Source organism: Pezoporus wallicus, unplaced genomic scaffold (assembly GCF_028554395.1).
Source record: "Pezoporus wallicus isolate ANWC-B61680 ecotype Strahan unplaced genomic scaffold, APGP_CSIRO_Pwel_v1 contig_11175, whole genome shotgun sequence".
Classification (NCBI taxonomy): domain Eukaryota; kingdom Metazoa; phylum Chordata; class Aves; order Psittaciformes; family Psittacidae; genus Pezoporus; species Pezoporus wallicus.
This window is the reverse complement of record NW_026641536.1, coordinates 733,127-751,045: the sequence shown is the minus strand read 5'-3', so window position 1 is coordinate 751,045 and position 17,919 is coordinate 733,127. Positions and strand designations below refer to the sequence as shown.

General features: G+C 57.9%; 3 protein-coding genes and 1 long non-coding RNA gene across 9 annotated transcripts in view; 1 reads left to right on the top strand and 3 right to left on the bottom strand.

The window, feature by feature from the left end:
• Positions 1-3: 3 nt before the first annotated feature.
• Positions 4-1,104, bottom strand: LOC130607259 (chymotrypsin-C-like; the record flags this gene model as incomplete). The annotated part of the gene is made up of 6 exons (XM_057424213.1): positions 1,063-1,104; positions 863-954; positions 686-783; positions 473-598; positions 230-366; positions 4-153 (listed from the first exon to the last, which is right to left on the bottom strand). Coding segments are annotated over exons 1-6 (643 nt in total), but the record flags the coding sequence as incomplete, so codon positions are not given.
• A 635-nt stretch (positions 1,105-1,739) lies between these two features.
• Positions 1,740-9,385, bottom strand: EFHD2 (EF-hand domain family member D2). Of its 2 annotated transcripts, none has more exons than XM_057424209.1 (4): positions 9,279-9,385; positions 2,979-3,126; positions 2,691-2,825; positions 1,740-2,566 (listed from the first exon to the last, which is right to left on the bottom strand). In XM_057424209.1, exons 2-4 carry the CDS (start codon positions 3,090-3,092, stop codon positions 2,432-2,434), a joined length of 384 nt encoding a protein of 127 aa, XP_057280192.1. In that variant the 5' UTR covers positions 3,093-3,126; positions 9,279-9,385; the 3' UTR covers positions 1,740-2,431. The 2 variants fall into 2 exon arrangements, with proteins under 2 accessions (XP_057280192.1, XP_057280191.1); XM_057424208.1 differs by lacking the exon at positions 9,279-9,385 and adding an exon at positions 7,435-7,660.
• Positions 3,828-4,257, top strand: LOC130607255 (uncharacterized). The gene is made up of 2 exons (XR_008974196.1): positions 3,828-4,094; positions 4,186-4,257. It is a non-coding gene; the product is annotated as an uncharacterized LOC130607255 (long non-coding RNA).
• A 628-nt stretch (positions 9,386-10,013) lies between the features above and the next one.
• FHAD1 (forkhead associated phosphopeptide binding domain 1) overlaps positions 10,014-17,919 on the bottom strand; it is a 146,571-nt gene continuing 138,665 nt past the window's right edge. For 3 of the 5 annotated variants that reach the window (XM_057424201.1, XM_057424199.1, XM_057424200.1), the window contains exons 15-28: positions 17,612-17,749; positions 16,955-17,062; positions 16,666-16,755; positions 16,212-16,437; positions 15,659-15,740; positions 15,420-15,535; positions 14,755-14,914; positions 14,322-14,427; positions 12,275-12,410; positions 11,629-11,756; positions 11,343-11,426; positions 10,651-10,871; positions 10,255-10,435; positions 10,014-10,163 (exon numbers count right to left, since the gene is read on the bottom strand). In XM_057424201.1, coding sequence (XP_057280184.1) covers positions 10,059-10,163; positions 10,255-10,435; positions 10,651-10,871; positions 11,343-11,426; positions 11,629-11,756; positions 12,275-12,410; positions 14,322-14,427; positions 14,755-14,914; positions 15,420-15,535; positions 15,659-15,740; positions 16,212-16,437; positions 16,666-16,755; positions 16,955-17,062; positions 17,612-17,749 — 1,881 coding nt within the window. In that variant the 3' untranslated portion in view covers positions 10,014-10,058. Of the gene's footprint in view, positions 10,164-10,254; positions 10,436-10,650; positions 10,872-11,342; positions 11,427-11,628; positions 11,960-12,274; positions 12,411-14,321; positions 14,428-14,754; positions 14,915-15,419; positions 15,536-15,658; positions 15,741-16,211; positions 16,438-16,665; positions 16,756-16,954; positions 17,063-17,611; positions 17,750-17,919 lie in introns of those variants that run through there. The other 2 variants (XR_008974195.1, XM_057424202.1) reach the window with 2 other exon arrangements.

The following is a 17,919-nucleotide window of genomic DNA, read 5'->3' as shown; positions in this document are numbered from 1 at the left end:
CACTCACGTTGCAGCTGGAGATGACACCATCGCCGCCGGCGCACACCATGCTGGGGAGCACGTAGATGCCCCACCAGCTCCACTGGGAGCAGGTCTCATAGTCCACCACGGGCAGCAGTGCCTGCTGCAGGACATCAGCCAGGGGCCCATTTGCTGCCAAGAGAGGCACACATCACACCCTGCACCTGCATTGGACCCCCCTGACTCCTCCCCACGGACCCCCACTCACTCCAGAGCCGGCCCCAGCCGGTCACATAGCAGGGGTAGTTGTTCTCCAGTATCTGCCCGGCGGGCGGCAGGCAGGCCACCTGGATGGTCTCACTCTCCTGCACCTCCTCTGCCAGCTTGATCAGGGCGATGTCATTGCTACGGGGAGAGCCGAGCCATGGGGACAGGAAGATCAGGCTCATAGGGAAGCGGAACCCAGCCATAATACCCCCTCCATCCATCCCTGACCCATCCCATCCCATACACGATGAGGAGGGAGTTCCAATTCTCATGCACGATGATCTTCTCCACACCCACAGCCACCGAGCCCGGCTCTTCCTCATCCGACAGGACCTGCTTGCCCAGCACCACGCGGTACGTCAGGGTAGAGCTTCCAGGGGCATAAACAGAGGTGTCAGTCTCCATAGGCATCTTATCCCCCCCTGCATGGGCCCCTCTCTTACACCCCAGCACCCACCTGATGCAGTGGGCAGCCGTCAGCACCCAGTTGGTTTCAATCAGGGTCCCACCGCATGTGTGGTACCACTCCCCATTGCGGCTGTACTGCAGTGAGATCTGTGACAGCAGAGGCACAGCATCACTGTGGGAATGTTCCAATCCCTGCCCCTATCCCCATCCCTGCATCCCCCCTTACCTGCCATGGCCAGCTGTGGGGCACAGCATCTTCACCACCCACCACACGGGGGACATGCAGCGATGCCACGGCCGCCTGCCCGCATCCATAGGCTGGGTGACACCGGCAAAGGGACCTCAGCGGCCTCCTGTGCCCAGGGTCACAGCGGCTGCCGGGGTCCCAAGCCCCTCACCCCATCCCCTCCTGCACCCCAGACCCACCGTAGCCCAGCAACACAGCGAGACACAGAGCACCCAGCATGGCTGCAGCCGTCCAGAGTGCATGGAGGGGCCACTCACCCCCTTATAGCACCCCAGGACCTTGGGGTTGACCCTCCCCTGGCCAACATCTGGTGAGTGTCCCACGCTGGGGGGCAGCTCCTCAGCCCCATTGCTCCATCTTATCAGCCCCCTGGGAACAGCCACAGCTGCCCATCCAACGTGGCACAGCAGGGACGCCTGGGGACACACAGGGTCCCTCCTGGGGGGTCAGCCTGCAGGCAGCTCCCCCCGCCACACTGATCTCTGTGGTTGCAGGCAGCCCAACTGCCCCCAGCTTCCAGGGTGCAGCCTCCAAACCTGCTCCCCCATGCACCACAGGAGAAGGGTCTCCTTATCTCATGCTCCACATGGCCAAGGCCACCCAATACCCCACAGGCGCCCTGTGGGGCAGGGGGGGCAGCCCCATAGCACAGGGATGCTGAAGACCTTCAGTAACACCCTATCTGGATCATGCCCCCGGTGCTTCCTATGCTGATGTCCCAGCACCTCCATGGGTCATCCTGCTTCACCACCACCCGCAGCAGTGATGGGGTGCCTGCTCCCCATGTAGCTCCTGCCACTACCATGGACACAACCAGAGCATGGCTGCACCTCAGCCCCACACACAGGCACCCAGCTTAAGAAATATAATATTTATTTGGGATTAAAATAAAAACCCAAAACACACAAAACACACAAACACCCCCCGTACAACGACCCAGGGTGACACCGCGGGACAGACGCATCGGTACAGCCAACATGGGAGCTCACCCAACCACGTGTGGCTACAACACTCATCCTCCTGGGCCAAACACAACATGAAAACACAGAACAGCCTCAAGAGCCAGCAGCCACCTTTGCACACAGCTTCAGAACAGAGACACAGCCCTCGGGGGCTGCACACCATGGGAGGCTCCCACCCCCCGGCACTGCACACACGGACCCCTCCGGCAGCAATGGCAACAGGCACCGAGTCACTGTGACCCCCCCGGGGTGAGTGCCCGAGTCCTGCACGGTGCATGCACAACACAACAGCGTGGGGACAGCACCCCCGGGCACGGCTGCCCCGGCAGGAGCAGCCCCTGGCAGGGACACGGCGCTGTCACCCCTTGGGCAGGGGCAGCTCGGCGAGGGGACAAGAGAGGGGTATGAACAACACCTACAGGCAGCACAGCAGGGGAAGGGAGGGCCGGGCTCTGTGCCGAGCCCGGCCTTTGGGCAGTCACAGGCACACAGCTCGGGCATCGCTCCCGTTACAGTCAACACGTGGCACACGTGGCATTCCCGGCTCCAGGCACCGCACACCAGTCCTGCCCGGCACTGTGCCCTGTCACTGCTTGAAGGTGGATTGGAGCTCCTTGAACGCTGCTTTTCTCTGCTTCATCTCCTCTGCCTGCTTCTTCTTCTCCTCCTGCTCTGCCTTGATCTCCTCCTCGAAGCGGCTGGCATCATGGATGGCTTGTACCTGCCGATGGGGACACATCTGGCTGGGGCCACCAAGACCCCACCAACATCCCCACCCGCTGCTCCCAGTGAGCTGGCACCAAACCACCCTTGTGCATCACCACCCTGGGTATGGACATCATTACCTTGGCCTCAAAGAAGTTCTTGGCACCTTTCACGCCCTCTGTGGAGACATCGATCTCGGAGAGCCGGGCCAGGGCATGCAACCCACTGTCCTCCTGCAGCTCTCCTGCTGCTGCCTTGCGGAAGATCAGCAGGAACTGCAAAGAGAGACACTGGTGTTGGCCCCTCCAAGACCTCAAAGCCACTACAACACCCTCTCCATCACCTTAGAACCATGCCAAGCTCAGCACTGAGGTGAGCAGCACCAGGGTTATGTTCATGCCAGTGTGGCGCCCTCCCCATGCCCTTACCTCCCGAAAGCTGAGCTTGCTGTCCAGGTCTTCATCCACTTCCTTGATCATGTTCTTCAAGCCCAGGTGCGTCTGTGGAGCCCCCAACTTCTCCATCATCAGCTTCAGCTCCATCAGGTCAATGAAACCATCTTTCCCCGCATCGTACCTGCAGCACAGAGGGATGGTCCTGTCACATCACTGAGTGTCTCCTCTGCCCGGGGAGCGAGGCAGCAGGCACAGGAGGAGGTAACAGCAAAGATGTGGGCACCAACACTCCCAGGCAGCTCGCCAGACCATGGGAAACTGCTGGCAAACCACTAACAGCCCCCAGAGCATCATCTGGGATCAGCTCCGCTTCCATGCGGTGCTTGGCAGGAGAACCCCTACAGATGCTGCCAAACCTGCTGCTGGCTCCCTGGGCACAGGGCCTGAGCACACCGCCACCTCCTCACTGTGACATCTCCAAGTGATGGCTCCTGCCTGCCCAAAGACCCTCAGCATCCATCAATGCGCCTGGGCTTGGCCAACAAGTCCAGACTCATCACTCTCCATAGCTACCTGACAGGAGATTGTAGTGAGGTCAAGGTCGGTCTCTTCTCCCAAGGAACAAGTGACAGGACAAGAGAAAAGGCCTCGAGCTGCACCAGGGCAGGTTTAGATGGAGCTGAGGAACAATTCCTTCCCCAGAGGGTGCTCAGGCATTGGAACAGGCTGCCCAGGGCAGGGCTGCAGTCACCGTCCCTGCAAGTGCTCACACACTGTGGAGACGAGGCCTCAGTGCCATGGGTTAGTGCTGGCCTTGGCAGTGCTGGGAATGGTTGGACTGGACGCTCTTGAAGGACTTTTCAACCTCATTGTCTCTATGGCTCTAAAGGGGGCGGGCTGGCAGCGCGAGGCTGTGGACCCCATGGGAAGCACGGGGAGGTGAGGGGCTGGAGGTGAGCGTCCAGAAGGGCGAGCACTGAGCTGTGTCCATGGGGACAGGGGGACTCCGGATGCCCCCTGAACTGCCCGTTCGAGGAGCGCTGGGAGGTGGCCGGAATCGTCAGCTTTGGCTCGGCGCTGGGCTGCAACACGCTGAGGAAGCCGACGGTGTTCACCCGCGTGTCCGCCTACATCGACTGGATCAACGAGGTGGGTGCCGCGTGCTCTGCCCCCAGCGAGGGGCTGCCCCTGCCCAGCGCCGGGGCTCGCTGCCATGTCCCCTCTGTCTTGTCCTTGGCAGACAATAAGCAGCAACTGAAGATGCGGCGCGAGGGGCAGCGCGTCTCGAGCGTGATAAAGGCACAAGTGCTGAGCTGGTCTCGCTTGGTCTGGTTATTGAGCGGGGGGGAGCTGGGGGCAGGCGGCTGTGGCTGGGGATGCTGGGGTTTGCAGGGTCCCCACGTTGCTCAGTGAGGGCACTGGGGCGAGCTCAGCCTGCAGCTGTGGGGAGCAGGGGTGGCATCCATGCCCTCAGCACCAAGGGGCTCAAGGCTTTGCTGGTGGTTTGGGGGAGAGGGGCTGGGGTCTGACTGGGGGCCTGTAAGGGAGCCAGTTGGCCCATGGGGAGCACTGAGGGATGCGGCAGCTCCAAAGTGCTTTAGGGGCCTTGGTTGTCCTTGGGAGTGGATCAGGCTGCCCAAAGAGGTGGTGATTGCCCCATCCCTGGCAGTGCTCAAGGCCAGGCTGGACAGGGCTTGGAGCAAGCTGCTCTAGTGGAAGGTGTCCCTGCCCGTGGCAGGGGTTGGAACTGGATGAGCCTTAAGGTCCCTTCAACCCAAACCATTCTCTCATTCTCTGGTTCTATGTCTCAGGGGACTTTGCTGGCCCTGGGCTACTTGAGGACAGGTAAATTTCAGTGGGGGTCTCAAGGGTTGGTCCTTGGGGGGCTGACTGGTCCAGGGAGGAGGGTTGCAGGACCTGCGCCATGACCCAGGAGCTGAGTGTCTCACTGTGGGTCTCCTTCCACAGTGTCTGGAGGAACAAGGTGGGTGCTGGGTCTGGCAGTGTGTGGCTTGCACCCTGGCTGGGGGGTCCCCAGGAGGAGCCAGGGCTGCCATAGGAGGAATGTGGGGTTTTGCAGAGGAATGTGGGGTTTTGCACCGTGCCTGGGGGAGCGGGTGTGCAGAGGCTGCGGATGGTGCTGTACCTTGAGGAAACAGCCTCAAGCTGCACCAGGGCAGGTTTAGATGGAGCTGAGGAACAATTCCTTCCCCAGAGGGTGCTCAGGCATTGGAACAGGCTGCCCAGGGCAGGGCTGCAGTCACCGTCCCTGCAAGTGTTCACACCCCGTGGAGGCGAGGCCTCAGTGCCATGGGTTAGTGGTGGCCTTGGCAGTGCTGGGGACGGTTGGACTGGATGATCACGGACTTTTCAACCTCACTGATTCCATGATTCTCTGTCTCTCACTGAGCCTGCTCACAGACCCTGGCAGGGACAACCCCTCAGACCACCCCACTGACCCCTCCATCCTCCCACTACCTGAATGGAGCTGGCAGCTCCCCGTGTCTGGATGTAGTCCTGGAACCCTGCAGCACAGCACAGGGGACTCCTGCTGCAGAGCCAGCACAGCTCTTCATCAAACACAGCTCCACAGGGCAGACGGCTGCATCTCCCCAGTACCCCTCCATCCTCAATGCAAGCCTCACCGCTGCACCTCACACCACTACCGTCCCTGGGCACCACACGGGAGGAGACCCTGCAGGCAGCCCAGGGCCATGCAGGAGTGTCCCAGCAGCATCACTCATCACGAGCAGGCTTTCTCCTTTCGGTGGCTGACTCGTGCTGTGCCTGCGGCGCTGCAGCCGCCTCGCAGAGCACCAGGCTCAGCACGCCGCAGGTCTGTGACTCATTTGTACCTTCCCTGCTGCGGTTTCGCTCTGTCCCTGTCGCCTTCCTGCTCTCCCACGCTGTGGGGACTCTCTCACAGCACTTGGCCCTGCTCCCCTCTGCCTGCTGCTGCTGTCAGCCCGGAGGTGGGCTGGGGGAGCAGCCCCAACGTGCTTCCTGTCTCCGAGATCCCTCTTGGAGCATCACACAGAGTTGCTCTGCAAAGGGCAAGTTTGCCAGCCTGGCCCTGCTCTTTCATCCCATGCAAGGCATGCCCCAGCTGCAGGGCACTTCCTTACTCTCACTCCCCTCCTCTCTGCTTTCTGGGGATGCCGGCATCCCTCTGCTTCTCCCATGCGGCACCATCTCCCCCCTTCAGGCAGCAAAACCCCTCCCACACTTTACACCATACAGTCAGATCATTGCATTGCAAGGGTGACAACGGCACACGGCTCAACAGCGTCCTTCCCTTGGGAAAACCCCCTTTCCCAGCTCCCAGACCGCCGCGGGCTGCCTCACGCTGCTCCTTTCGCTGCAGTGAGGCACTGCAAACACGTCTGCTCCGTGCGCCTGGCTCCTTACCTGCGTGGTGCCGGCCACATTCCCACCACACGCCATCTGCACCACGATGAGCTCCCGTGCTCAGCATCACCAGATGGGTGCTCTGGTCTTGGGGACCCTAAGCGTGGTTGTACCCTCACCCCAGGCTGCATCCAAGAGACTGTAAGCAGCAACCAGCACATCTGTGTCCGGGTGGGAAGAAGCAGGGAACAGGGGGGCTCTTGCACTGCCTGCGATGCTGGCAGAACATTGCCTGCACCTCAAACAGCCCCCCCCCCCCCCCCCCCTTGTGCCTTGGGGCTCGCTGCATCCAGCCCCTCCACTCTCTCCAGCAGTGCCCAAGCAAGAGCCTGCAGCACATCTACACAGATTTCACCCCCGGTTTACACCGGATGGGGCCAGAGGCAGCAGCACACTGCAGGATGCTCGCTCCTCTCCATGCTCCCTACAGCCACGCTGCCTTTGCATCATCCATAAGGATACTCCGGGCCATGCCACTTGCGCCCCCGGCACATCCTGGTGTGACCATGGTTACAGACACCGCAATGTCAGTTTTCCCCTGGAAATTTCCAGGGATCGATGCCAGGTTCCCCCCGGGCAGAGCCTGTGCACCGAGTCACGCTGCACCGTGCGTGGTGGCACGCAGTGAGGCTGGGGATGCTGGGGACGCACCGAGAAGTGGGAACTCCTCGGTGCTGCAGCAGAGGGAAGGCAGGGGGGTCCCTTGTGGTACGCTCCAGCTTTCCCGGCTGCAATACAAGGTGCCAGGGTCACTCCTGCCAGGAGATGGGGGGGGACCCGGGTCCCTGTTGCTGAGATTTGGGGTGTGCAGGAATCTCTCCTGCAGGAGGCTGGGGGAAAGGTATCCCAGGCATCCCCCTGCAAGGAGCTGTGGAGGGGGGAAGTCCTTGGGATCCCTTCTGCAAGGAGTTGGGGGTATCCCAGGCATCCCTCATGCAAGGGATGGGGAGAGCCTCCTACGAGGAGCCAAGGGAACCTCCTGCAAGGTGTTGCGGGGTTCCTCCTGCAGGGACCTGGCCGGGGTCCCCCCGCCGGTGCCCGGTGATGCCGCCCGGCCGTCCCCGCTCTCCCCGGTACTCACTGTCGGAAGAGCCGCTCCATGTCGCGGAGCTGCCTCCGGGAGAACTCGCGGAACTCCGCGGCGGGGCTGAAGACGCGGCGGCCGCCCCCGGGCGAACCCTCGAACGCCGCCCGCCCCAAGGGGCTGCCCGGCCCCGGCCCCGGCTCCGGTCCGCGGCCCCGCCGCCCCGACAGCTCCTCCGCCGCCGCCGCCATGGTGCCCGGATGGCCGCGCCTCCACGCCCCGCCCCGCCGCGGGGGGGTCCGGGCCCCTCCGCCGCTCCGCTGCCTCCGTAGGCCCCCTTCGGGAGAGCCCGGGCGTGCAGGAGCCGTGCCCGGCGCTCAGCAGGGGGGAGGCGGCTCCCACGGGCTCCTTCCAGCTCCATCCATTACTCCCGGGGGGTCGGCATCGGGAATCGTGGAGCAGCCCGACCCCACCAGGCAAACCCGCGGGAGATGGCCGCAGCACAGCCCGGCAGGGAATTGTCAACCCTGCCCAATGCTGGGCTCCTCAGAACGAGACAAGGAGATGCTGGAGAGGGTCCAGCCGAGGCCACAAGGATGCTCAGGGCTCTGGAGCATCTCTCTCATGAGGAGAGATTGCAGGAGCTGGGCCTGGTTAGTGCAGAGAAGAGCAGCCTGAGAGGGGATCTCATCAATGCACATCAATAGCTCAAAGGTGGGTGCCAGCAGGATGGTGCCAGACTCTTTCCAGTGGTGCCCAGTGACAGGATGAGGAGCAATGGCCACTAACTAAACCACAGCAAGTTTCACCTCAACGTGAGCAAGAACATCTTTCCATTGAGGGTGGCAGAGCCCTGGCACAGGCTGCCTAGGGCATTCCTCCTTCTCTGGAACCATCCCAAACTCGCCTGGATACGTTCCTGTGTGCCCTGCTTTGAGTGGCGCTGTCTTGGCAGGGGACAGGACTGGATGATCTCCAGAGGTCCCTTCAACCCTTATGATCCTGTGAACCTACACAAGGGAACCAGGTCATGCCTTGCCCCAAAATCAGCTCAGGGCAGCACGCAGCTGGAAGCCCACAGTACATCAAGAGGGAAAACTGCCATGGCCAGAGCCCTGCAGCACAGCCACCAACCACATAATGCACCAGAAATTAGGCATCAGCCACAGTGTGCCCACAGGCGCCCAGCAGCACATTCACAGACGCTATGATTCCTGCCTCAGCCCCTCTGTGCTGTTTCTCACCCTTTGACTTCTATTACAAATACCGACAAAACCCCCAAGGGGCTGTGCTCACATCCACGTTATCCTTTGCTGGAAAGCTCTGCAGAGAACTCTGCATAGGCTGCTCTGAGCAAAGCAAAGTGGCTGCGGGCAAATGGGCATAGGAGCTCCCAGTTTCCCTCAGAACACCACTGCTCCTCAGAAACTAGGGGCTGCTCCTGTTCTTCCCTTCCCACTGGTACAGGGACATTCACTGTGGCTCCAGTCAGTGATGCACTCCTCTGTTTCCATTCTGCACCATGCCTTGTGCTCCAGCTCCCCAGGGCACCACAGGAGGTGGAAGTGCAAGGGACAGTGTGGGCCGTGCAACAAGGCTGCTTCAGAGGCAACAGGACAGGACCCAGACGACTGATTTCACTCATATAGTCTGTACAATGGGCTCTATTCACACACACAATGCGTACAATGGGCTGTATCCACACCACCTTTCCTACTGCCATACAGCACACCACACACCATGGGACCCATACTGCAGGAAAATAAGGTCCTACACCAGCGTGCCCTGGAGCTATGGGATTCCAACAGGGGCTCCTCAAAATGCACCAAAGCCTTGTACTACATCGGACATTAGGAAGTCCGCAGCACAATGACCCATTCCCACTGCAGACCTTCACCTACCAAAGGCCCACGTGGTGCCTCTCCTATGCACTTCCCATCTTGACAGCTTCTGCTGTGCACTGTTTGGCCTTCAGCTTGCCCAAGCAGAAAGGCTTCTTGGCTCCAGCCTGCAGAACAGAAGGACATCAACACCACGTTCATGGCCCAGACCCCTCTATATAGCTGCCTACATTCCTGTTGCACTCCATCTCCTGCAGTGGAAATGCTGCTGTGCAACTAAGCAGCAGGGCCCCAACCTCTTGGGATGGTCAGATGGACCACAGGATCTCAGGTGCCTGATGGATGCTGCATGAAGTGCAGGGGTTGGGTATCACATGGAGCATCCAGCTCTTCGCTTGGCATCTGCCCGGCTGGGGCTGCAGAAGAGCACAGCCACTTGCAGTACGCAGCAGCCAGACCCACCATGACTTCCTAATGGATCACAGGAGCTAGGGAAGCACATTCCAGTGGGCTCACAGCTTCTGCTGAGACAGCACATTGGGCTCCTTCACCTTCCTGGCTGCAGCAAGTTCCCCATGAGGTGCCCCACACGAGAGACATCCCCAGAGCCAACAACACTTGGCACCTTTCAGCCCTATGGATCTTCACCCCAATCCTCACTCTTCATTCACCAAGTGCCTCCCCAGTGCTCATTTCAGAGTGCAACATCAGGCATCTGCACCCATAAGGGGAGACATCTCCTGTGACAATGGACATTTCACACCCTCCTTACATCTTTTGTGCACCCCAAGAAGGCATCACACCTTCCCAACCTCTGCACAGCTCTGGATATCACCAGTGTCACCTCCCTTCTGCCTGCAGGGCTTGCCTTGGGCATCTTACCAACAGTGGAGTGTTCTGGCTGTGCCATCCATCCCTCACCTTCCTCTGCCAGCACCACTGAGCCTGGAGGTGTTTGCTGGCCATCATGACCTGCCTTTGACCACTCAAGCACTGGGACCTTTGGCTCCAGTTGTCCTCATGGGTCCTTGCTCACCTGCTCCCGTGGTCTCCCCCTGTGCAGCTTGGCTGCTCGCTGCCTCTTCTCCTGGTTCAGCTGGAGCTGTGTCCTCTCCAGCGCCTCCTGCAGCAGAGCCTTCTCTTCTGCCTCCCTGTAGGCTTCCTCCTCCAGTTTGGACACCTCCTCCTGGCACCTCTGCAGGGATGCCTGGTTCAGCCTGTGCACAATGGGGGGGACAAGTTGTCACCTGCATCAGCCCCTCGAAGCCAGGCTCTGCCTGGGAGCAACAGCTTCCCAGCAAAACCGTATGATGCTGGTGTCCCTCCCAGGGCCATCCACCCTCCATGGCAGGATGCTCCCGGACATCAGAGCATCCAGGACTAGGTCTCACTCAGACCCATGGCTGGCAATGGCCACCTTGCCTCTCAGTACCTCAGCTGCTCCACTCTGCCCTCGTATTCTTTCAGCTTTTCCTCGTTTCTTTCCAGGCAACTCTTGAGGTTCCTGATCTTGTCACAGAGCAGCTCCAGGTCCTTCCGCCTCTGCAGCCCTGCTTTTCCCCTCTCCTCCGGAGGAAGGTGCCTCAAAGACTGCATTCCCGACACTTCCTCCACCTTCATCAGGCTTCCCAGAGTACTGATTGCATCCAGGTACTGCAGGAAGAGCAGGGAGTGCATTATTTCCTTGCCCTGCCAACTCCTCCACTCTACTGCATCCCACCGTTCAGCCATCTGCTTCCATCCTGCCCAGCTCAGGAGATGCCAGTGTCACATGGGAAGCACCATTTCCTTCCCTGTGTTTCATTTCAGGGAGCGTTTCCCCTCTGCGAGCTTTGCTCCTAAACCCACACCTGACTGTGGTTCCTTTGGGCTGTGTGCTTGGAGGCACTCAGGATGTGGCACACAGCAGTGCATCCCAGCTCCGGACCAGCCTGGGATTCAGTTCCGAGCTGCACAACTCTTTGGGGTTGGGTATTTTTCCTTTTTCAGGATGATCCATTTTCCCTGCTGGATGTTTTCCTGCCCTTTTCGGTGGGAAGAGACCCCCCTACTTACATCTGAGGTGTGTTTGCAGACCACCTACACTCTACAAGCACCATTTGAACATGTCCATCACTCACTCACCATCTTCTCACCAAAGTCTATCGTGTTGCCCATCTCCCAGCTCACTGCCCCGTGTGAGCCCCCATTAGGAACACAGCCAGGAACCTGCACAAACAGGGAAAGACCAATGGAGCCCATGGAATGCCTGGCCTTGGGTTGAGCATCTCACATGTTGCCAGATTTTCCATCTCCCCCTCTCAGCTTCTTTCTTAGGATATTAGAAAGCTGAATTCTCCCTGTTACAGAGAGCACTTTCCTGACCTAGCACCATAACCCAAGCACCATAAACCACAAACTGCCTCCTTACCTTGCTGGCCTTCAGATTTGGCCCTGACACGGGTGTGGGTTCCTTCTCATGACCTGTTCTCTGGACTACTTCCTCTGCTAAGCATTTTGTGAGGACCACCAGAGGCTCTGAACCCTTCATCGTGGCAGCTGGAGGTAAAAGAACAGCCACTGAGTTGTCCCACTCTCTGTATGGCATGCTGAGGCTTCATCTCTCAGCTGCTTTTGAGGCTTGCCAGGTTTCCTCTTATGGTGACTGTGCATGGAGAGGTGCATGGGCTCTGGAGCTGAGCCTGCACCAGCTTTCCTTGCAGATATTGCTACTCCAGGGTTTGGCCACTGCTTTCCCCAGCCTGTTTTGCAGATGGGCTTTCAGAGCTCACACCACAAACAGCTCTTCTACTTCCAGCTTCTAACAAAGGTGGTGCTGCTTCACCATAGTGCTCTCAAGACAGGGATACAGAAAATGGAAAGGGACTGAGAAAATGAGCTTGGGCATGCAGAAGATTCTCACAACATCCAGCACTTGCAAGACCTCAAGTCTCCTTTGGGTGTAAGCTGCTCTCACATTGAGCAGCGCAGGACCTGAGGGTGGGAATGGCCATGCACATCACCAGGCACCTGCTCGCTTCCAAACCCCTCCTGCAGATGGATGCACCTTCCCCTACCTGAGGACTGCCTCTTCTCCAGCACCTTCACCCTCCCCCGGAGCTCAGCCAAGCCTTCCCGCTGGCGCTGGATCGTCTCCTCGTGCCTGAGGCCTCGGCATCTCCTGCCGAGGTCAGCCAAGTCCAGCACTGATTCCTGGAAGAGGCAGAGCAGCCGGCTCTCACTCACACTGATCTGGCTCAGCATGAGCTCAGCTTCGACCTGGCTGAAACACAGCCTTGCTGACAGGCACTGGTCACTCAGAGCATCTCATTCGGCACCCTTCTGGGTGGATTTGTGGGGATACAAGAGCAGCATCCGAGACCCCTTTCACACTGCTGAGCCCGCTGCACCCTGGTGGGGACATAAGCAGTGGAAATGCTCCAGAGAGCCAGGAGAGGGATGGTGCATAGCTCTGAGTGGCCATGGCAGCATTTTGCTCTTAGGCTGCGCCTTCACATTCCTCAATGCACACATCCCAACTCACTCTGCAGCCTGCATATATGAATGACCTCAGGCATCACTTGTTTTTAGACCAGACCCATGTATTTCATTTCTGGGCCTCTCACAACAGGAGAGACATTGAGGTGCTGGAGCGGGGCCAGAGAAGGGCAATGGAGCTGGTGCAGGGCCTGGAGCACAAGTGTGATGGGGAAGGGCTGAGGGACCTGGGGGGTTCAGTCTGGAGAAGAGAAGGCTCAGGGGGGACCTGATGGCTCCCTACAAGTGCCTGACAGGAGGGGTTGGGCTCTGCTCCCAAGGAACAAGGGATGGGACAAGAGGAAACGGCCTCAAGCTGCCCCAGGGCAGGCTTAGATGGAGCTGAGGAACAATTCCTTCCCCAGAGGGTGCTCAGGCATTGGAACAGGCTGCCCAGGGCAGGGCTGCAGTCACCGTCCCTGCAAGTGTTCAAACACCGTGGAGACGAGGCCTCAGTGCCATGGGTTAGTGGTGGCCTTGACAGTGCAGGGGTAAGGGTTGGACTTGATCCAACCTCATTGATTCCATGATTTCCCCATTCCAGCCCCATCTGGCTTGCAGCACGATGACAAACATCCCAAAACCTGTGATGGGGCAGCCCCACACAGATACTGATGGCTGCAAACTGCCCATTCAGGTCTGGCTGCTGTTGCCTTTTGGTACAGCTCAGTGAGAAGTGGCTTATTCCTGAACCACAGCTTTGGCTGGGTCTCCAACAGTCCCCATCCCCACGTGCAGAACAGGACAGTGATACCTCCTGCTTGTCAGCTGGCTGTGAGTCACTGCTTGGCCCCCACACTGCAGCCTTCCCTGCTGGCACGCTGTCTGCCACTGCTGTGGTACAGGATGTACGGTTCCTACAGTCCCTCCATCTGCTGCTGCAGAGCCTTTCTGTTCCTGCCTTCCCTAGCACCAGGGATGGCACCAATAGAGCCAGCATCGACTGCTCAGCAAGGAAAGAAGAGGCAGCCCTTGCAGATCGTTCCACATGCAGGCTGCTATTCCTTCTAATTGGCAATTATAGCACCATTAGCACACGCACAACACTGCCTGGTTCCAAAGTGCTGTGCAAACATCAGCTCATCAGCCAGTAGCAAAGCTGCAGCATCTGCAGCCCTTGGCTAGGGAAAGGGTGGCCAGAGACCCTGCACGAGCTCTGAGCAGGCATGAGGCTGGCCATGGAGCTTATGGCTCTCTACAACTGCCTGACAGGAGGATGGAGCCAGGAGGGGCTGGGCTCTGCTCCCAAGGAACAAGGGATGGGACAAGAGGAAACGGCCTCAAGCTGCACCAGGGCAGGTTTAGATGGAGCTGAGGAACAATTCCTGCCCCAGAGGGTGCTCAGGCATTGGAACAGGCTGCCCAGGGCAGGGCTGCAGTCACCCTCCCTGCAAGTGTTCACACACCGTGTAGATGAAGCCCTCAGTGCCATGGGTTAATGGGGGCCTTGGCAGTGCTGGGGAATGGTTGGACTGGATGAGCTTAAAGGGCTTTTCCAACCTGGTTGATTCCATGATTCTGAGAAACACCATGCACTATGGATGCTCTCAGCAAACCCAGACCTCAGCAGCCTCTGTGTGCACTTACCTGCTTAGAAGCAACTTCTGCCTGTGCTGGTGTCCCAGGAGCAGCCTCTGGCTTCTTTGCCATTTCTTGAGCATCCTTCAGCTCCTTGCAGTGGGATTGGGCCTGCCTGTGCCAAGAGACAAGACCACTGTGGGACACCCTGACAGATGAAGGCTGCTCAAACAGCTTGCGGGGAGCAGCACCACCACTGACTACCATGGTGTGAGTGGGAACATTCACTTAGTTACAAGTGACTTAGTTACACGTCCACCAGCACGAGCTCTGCTAAAGCCCTGTTTCAGTTCACATGGCACTTCCATAGAGACAACATTGCTCCAATCCAGTGCTCTCACTCCCACGTGCCTTTTGCATCTTGGGAGATACCTAAATGCCATCAGCCACTGGGAAGCTATAGAACAGCATTTGCAAAGCACCCAGCCACAGCATCATGTACCTTAACTCCTCAGCGACTGCTTCCAGGGCTTGATCCTTCTTCTCCACCAGGCTGGACATCTGGGATAGCTTCTCTCGGAGCAAGTTCAATTCCTGCTCCTGGCATTTCAGCCGGGTCAGGCTCTGCTCCAGTTCCACCTTGTGCTCCTCACTCACCTCCCCTGGGATACAAGAGCTTTAGGGGTTTCTGGATGTCTCATTGCCCAGCCCTGGGGAATCTGCAGTTCTTGGTGAAATGGATGTGTCCCCTTAGATCTTGCTCTACTAAATCACTGCACAGCCAGTCCCTTTGCATGGACATAGGCCAGAGCAATCACTTGCTATGGCTGTTTCCCTTTGGATTGCAGAACAACAGCCTCCCTAAAGCACATGGTGCCCACTGGGGAGTCCCAGGCAAGGCTTAGGATGACTTAGGCTCAAAGGAGCCCACCAGTGGTGTTTTGAGAAAGATACCTCAGTTTTGCCCACCCCATCTCCACCTGATTACCTTCACCCACCGTCACCACTATTGCTTAGCCAGGGACGGGGAGGAACTCACCAACCCGAAGGGGATGGACAACAACAGTGTTGCTTGAGGGTGGCAGCACCTATTTCCCATTATCTGCATGAGTCACCTTGCTACTGCCCAGAAGAAGGATGGGAAGGTAGAAATCACGCTTCACCCACCTCTCAGGTCTGTCAGCCTGGCTCTGGTTTCTGCAAGCTCTTTGGTGAGCCCAGTGATGACAGCCTCCTTGGAGAGCAGCATGTTCTGTGCCATGACCAGCTCCTCCCTGAACTTCCTGAGGAAAGGAATCACAGACAAATAAGAGCTCAGGACAAGCTGCAGTCATTCCCCTCAGCTCTCCTAAGCTCTCCTGGGGGTATCTGTTCTGAACAAGGCACCACCAGCAAGCGCTGCTTACCACAGACAGCTGTGAGACTCTGCTGCAGGACACTGCTCCAGCCAAGCCCCCGGTGGTGCCTGGCAACTGTCACCCCGAAATCCTGCAGGACACAACAGCAATGCCAGTTAGTTCTTCATAACACACACATTTGGCCTGCCTTGCTTCTGATAGACACATCTTTTCCTTCATGGGAAGAAGGAAAAGGAACGTCAGATCCTCCTCCTTTGAAGACTGAGGAAGGTGGTTCTAACAGTGCTTAGACAGTTCCTCATATCCTTCCTTGGTCAGCATCTCTTCTGCCTGAGTGCAGCTGAAAGTCTCCTTGCTTTAGAGGGCAAAGAACCCTTCTCCAAGTGAGAAAGCCTTGTCTGTGACCACAGCATGCCATTGACAGTCCCCAAAGCCACAGACAGCAACTCCCTGTGAAACAGCTTCTTCAGGGACTTCACTGAGCTCGCTCTGCCACAGGCAAACCTCGGATCAATATCATACACAACTCTTTCCATAGCAGCAAATGTACTGCTCCCTCTCTATCAGTTTCACGGTAACCAAGTGCAGATGCTGCAGCTACCTTTCATTTTCTCCACAAGTGCTGTGTGCTCCTCCTCCAGGGTCTTCTGCTGCTCCTTGGCCTCCAGCAGCCTCTCCTCTAAAGCCACAATTGTCAGTGCGTGCTGCTTACTCTGCTCCTTGTATTCCTCTATTTCTCCCTGCAGTTTCTGTCTCTGTAACTCAATCTCCTCCTGAAGGGTCCTGAGCTCCTCGTCTTGTGCCAGCACCCGCTGCTGTAACACCATCTAGGAAACAAGGATGAGTGATGCTGGTTGGAAGCACTGCACGTGTTTTCCTTCGGGATCAAGATCCGCACCATCTCTCCTGGCTAGTGGTCAGAAAGACAGAGGGAAGGGAAGGATATCAGGGAAGGGGGAGGCTGCAGTGCCCTGCAACCGGGGACTGGAGAAGCCTTCTTCACTGAAAGCACATCCAGCCAAGTCCTCTGCCTGCGCACAGGGTGTTGAACCTACCTCTCGCACTGTGGTTTCCTCCAGCTTCTGCACAGCTTCTTGCAGCTTGCAGTCAGCAGCCTCCTGCTCCTTTGACTTTCTCTCTATAGCCTACACGAGGAGATGAGCAGCAATGAAGGTACCAAGCTTGCAGGTAGCCACCTTTCTCTCTGAAGATATGCACTGAGGTGTATTTGGAGAGGGAGGGAGCCCACAGTCCACTGATGGTCCAGCATGCTGCAGAGCACTTTCAGATGTGCTCACTCCAAGGGTGAGCAGTTCTGCTTTACCTTCCATGCAGGCCACTGACCTCAGCCATGCTCCTCAGGTGGCTCTCCAGGTCTTGGATCTTCTTCTGTTCTTCCTCCAGGGATTGTTGGTACTTGCTCTTCTCCTGGGTGACGGCGCTCTCCAGGAGCTGGGAATTGACAGCCCACAGTTCCAGGATAGGAAAATAACACACATCATTAGGGAAAAGACCTGGACTCCAAGGAATAAAGCAGCCAGGAGGGTCCCTGCTCCAGGGCAGGGACAAGTTATGGGGGAAAAGCTCAGCAGGACACAAGGCAACACAATGAGGGAGAGGATGAGGAAAAGGCGAAGCAGAGGTGAAGGAGGAGCCACTTGGCTGCTCCTTACCCACCTCCTTAGAGAACTTGACACTGGGAAACAACAACTCCAGAGGCAACAGACACGAAAGCACGTTAGAAACCGTCTTAAAGACACCACAACACGCTGTCCCCATTCCATTTACTTGCACTCCATTCACTACAGACAACGCAATGCCTTCCTAAGCTCAAGGATCTGGATGGTGCTCCTTGCTTTCTGCTCTTTCCCAGTGCTTCCTTTGGTCTCATGGGACTGCATCCAGACAACTTGAGGCTAAAGACTTCCTCTTGCAAGGCAACACTATTACAGACATCTATTCTAGCAGTCATTTTCCTAAGACAAACCATTGCCCCCGTACCTCCTTGCTCTCCTTGTCCTTCTCCAGCAGAATGTGCTTGATTTTTAGCTGTAGCACTTGCTCATGTTTCGCTTCCAGCTGCTTTGTGTGCTCCTGCAGCAAAGCTGCCTGTGACTCTTGGGCCTTCTCTAATTGTGCCTACAGGGATACAGCAGATACCGAGGTGTGACAGCAAGCACCTTAGGAGCAGGGCAAGACATAAGCCTCCTGCTTGTTCACTCACAAACAGTTCCATACAGGGATATACTGTCCATCCTTGCCCTCTTAGGGATACCAACACTGACATCTGGCTCCATCTTCACCCTTCC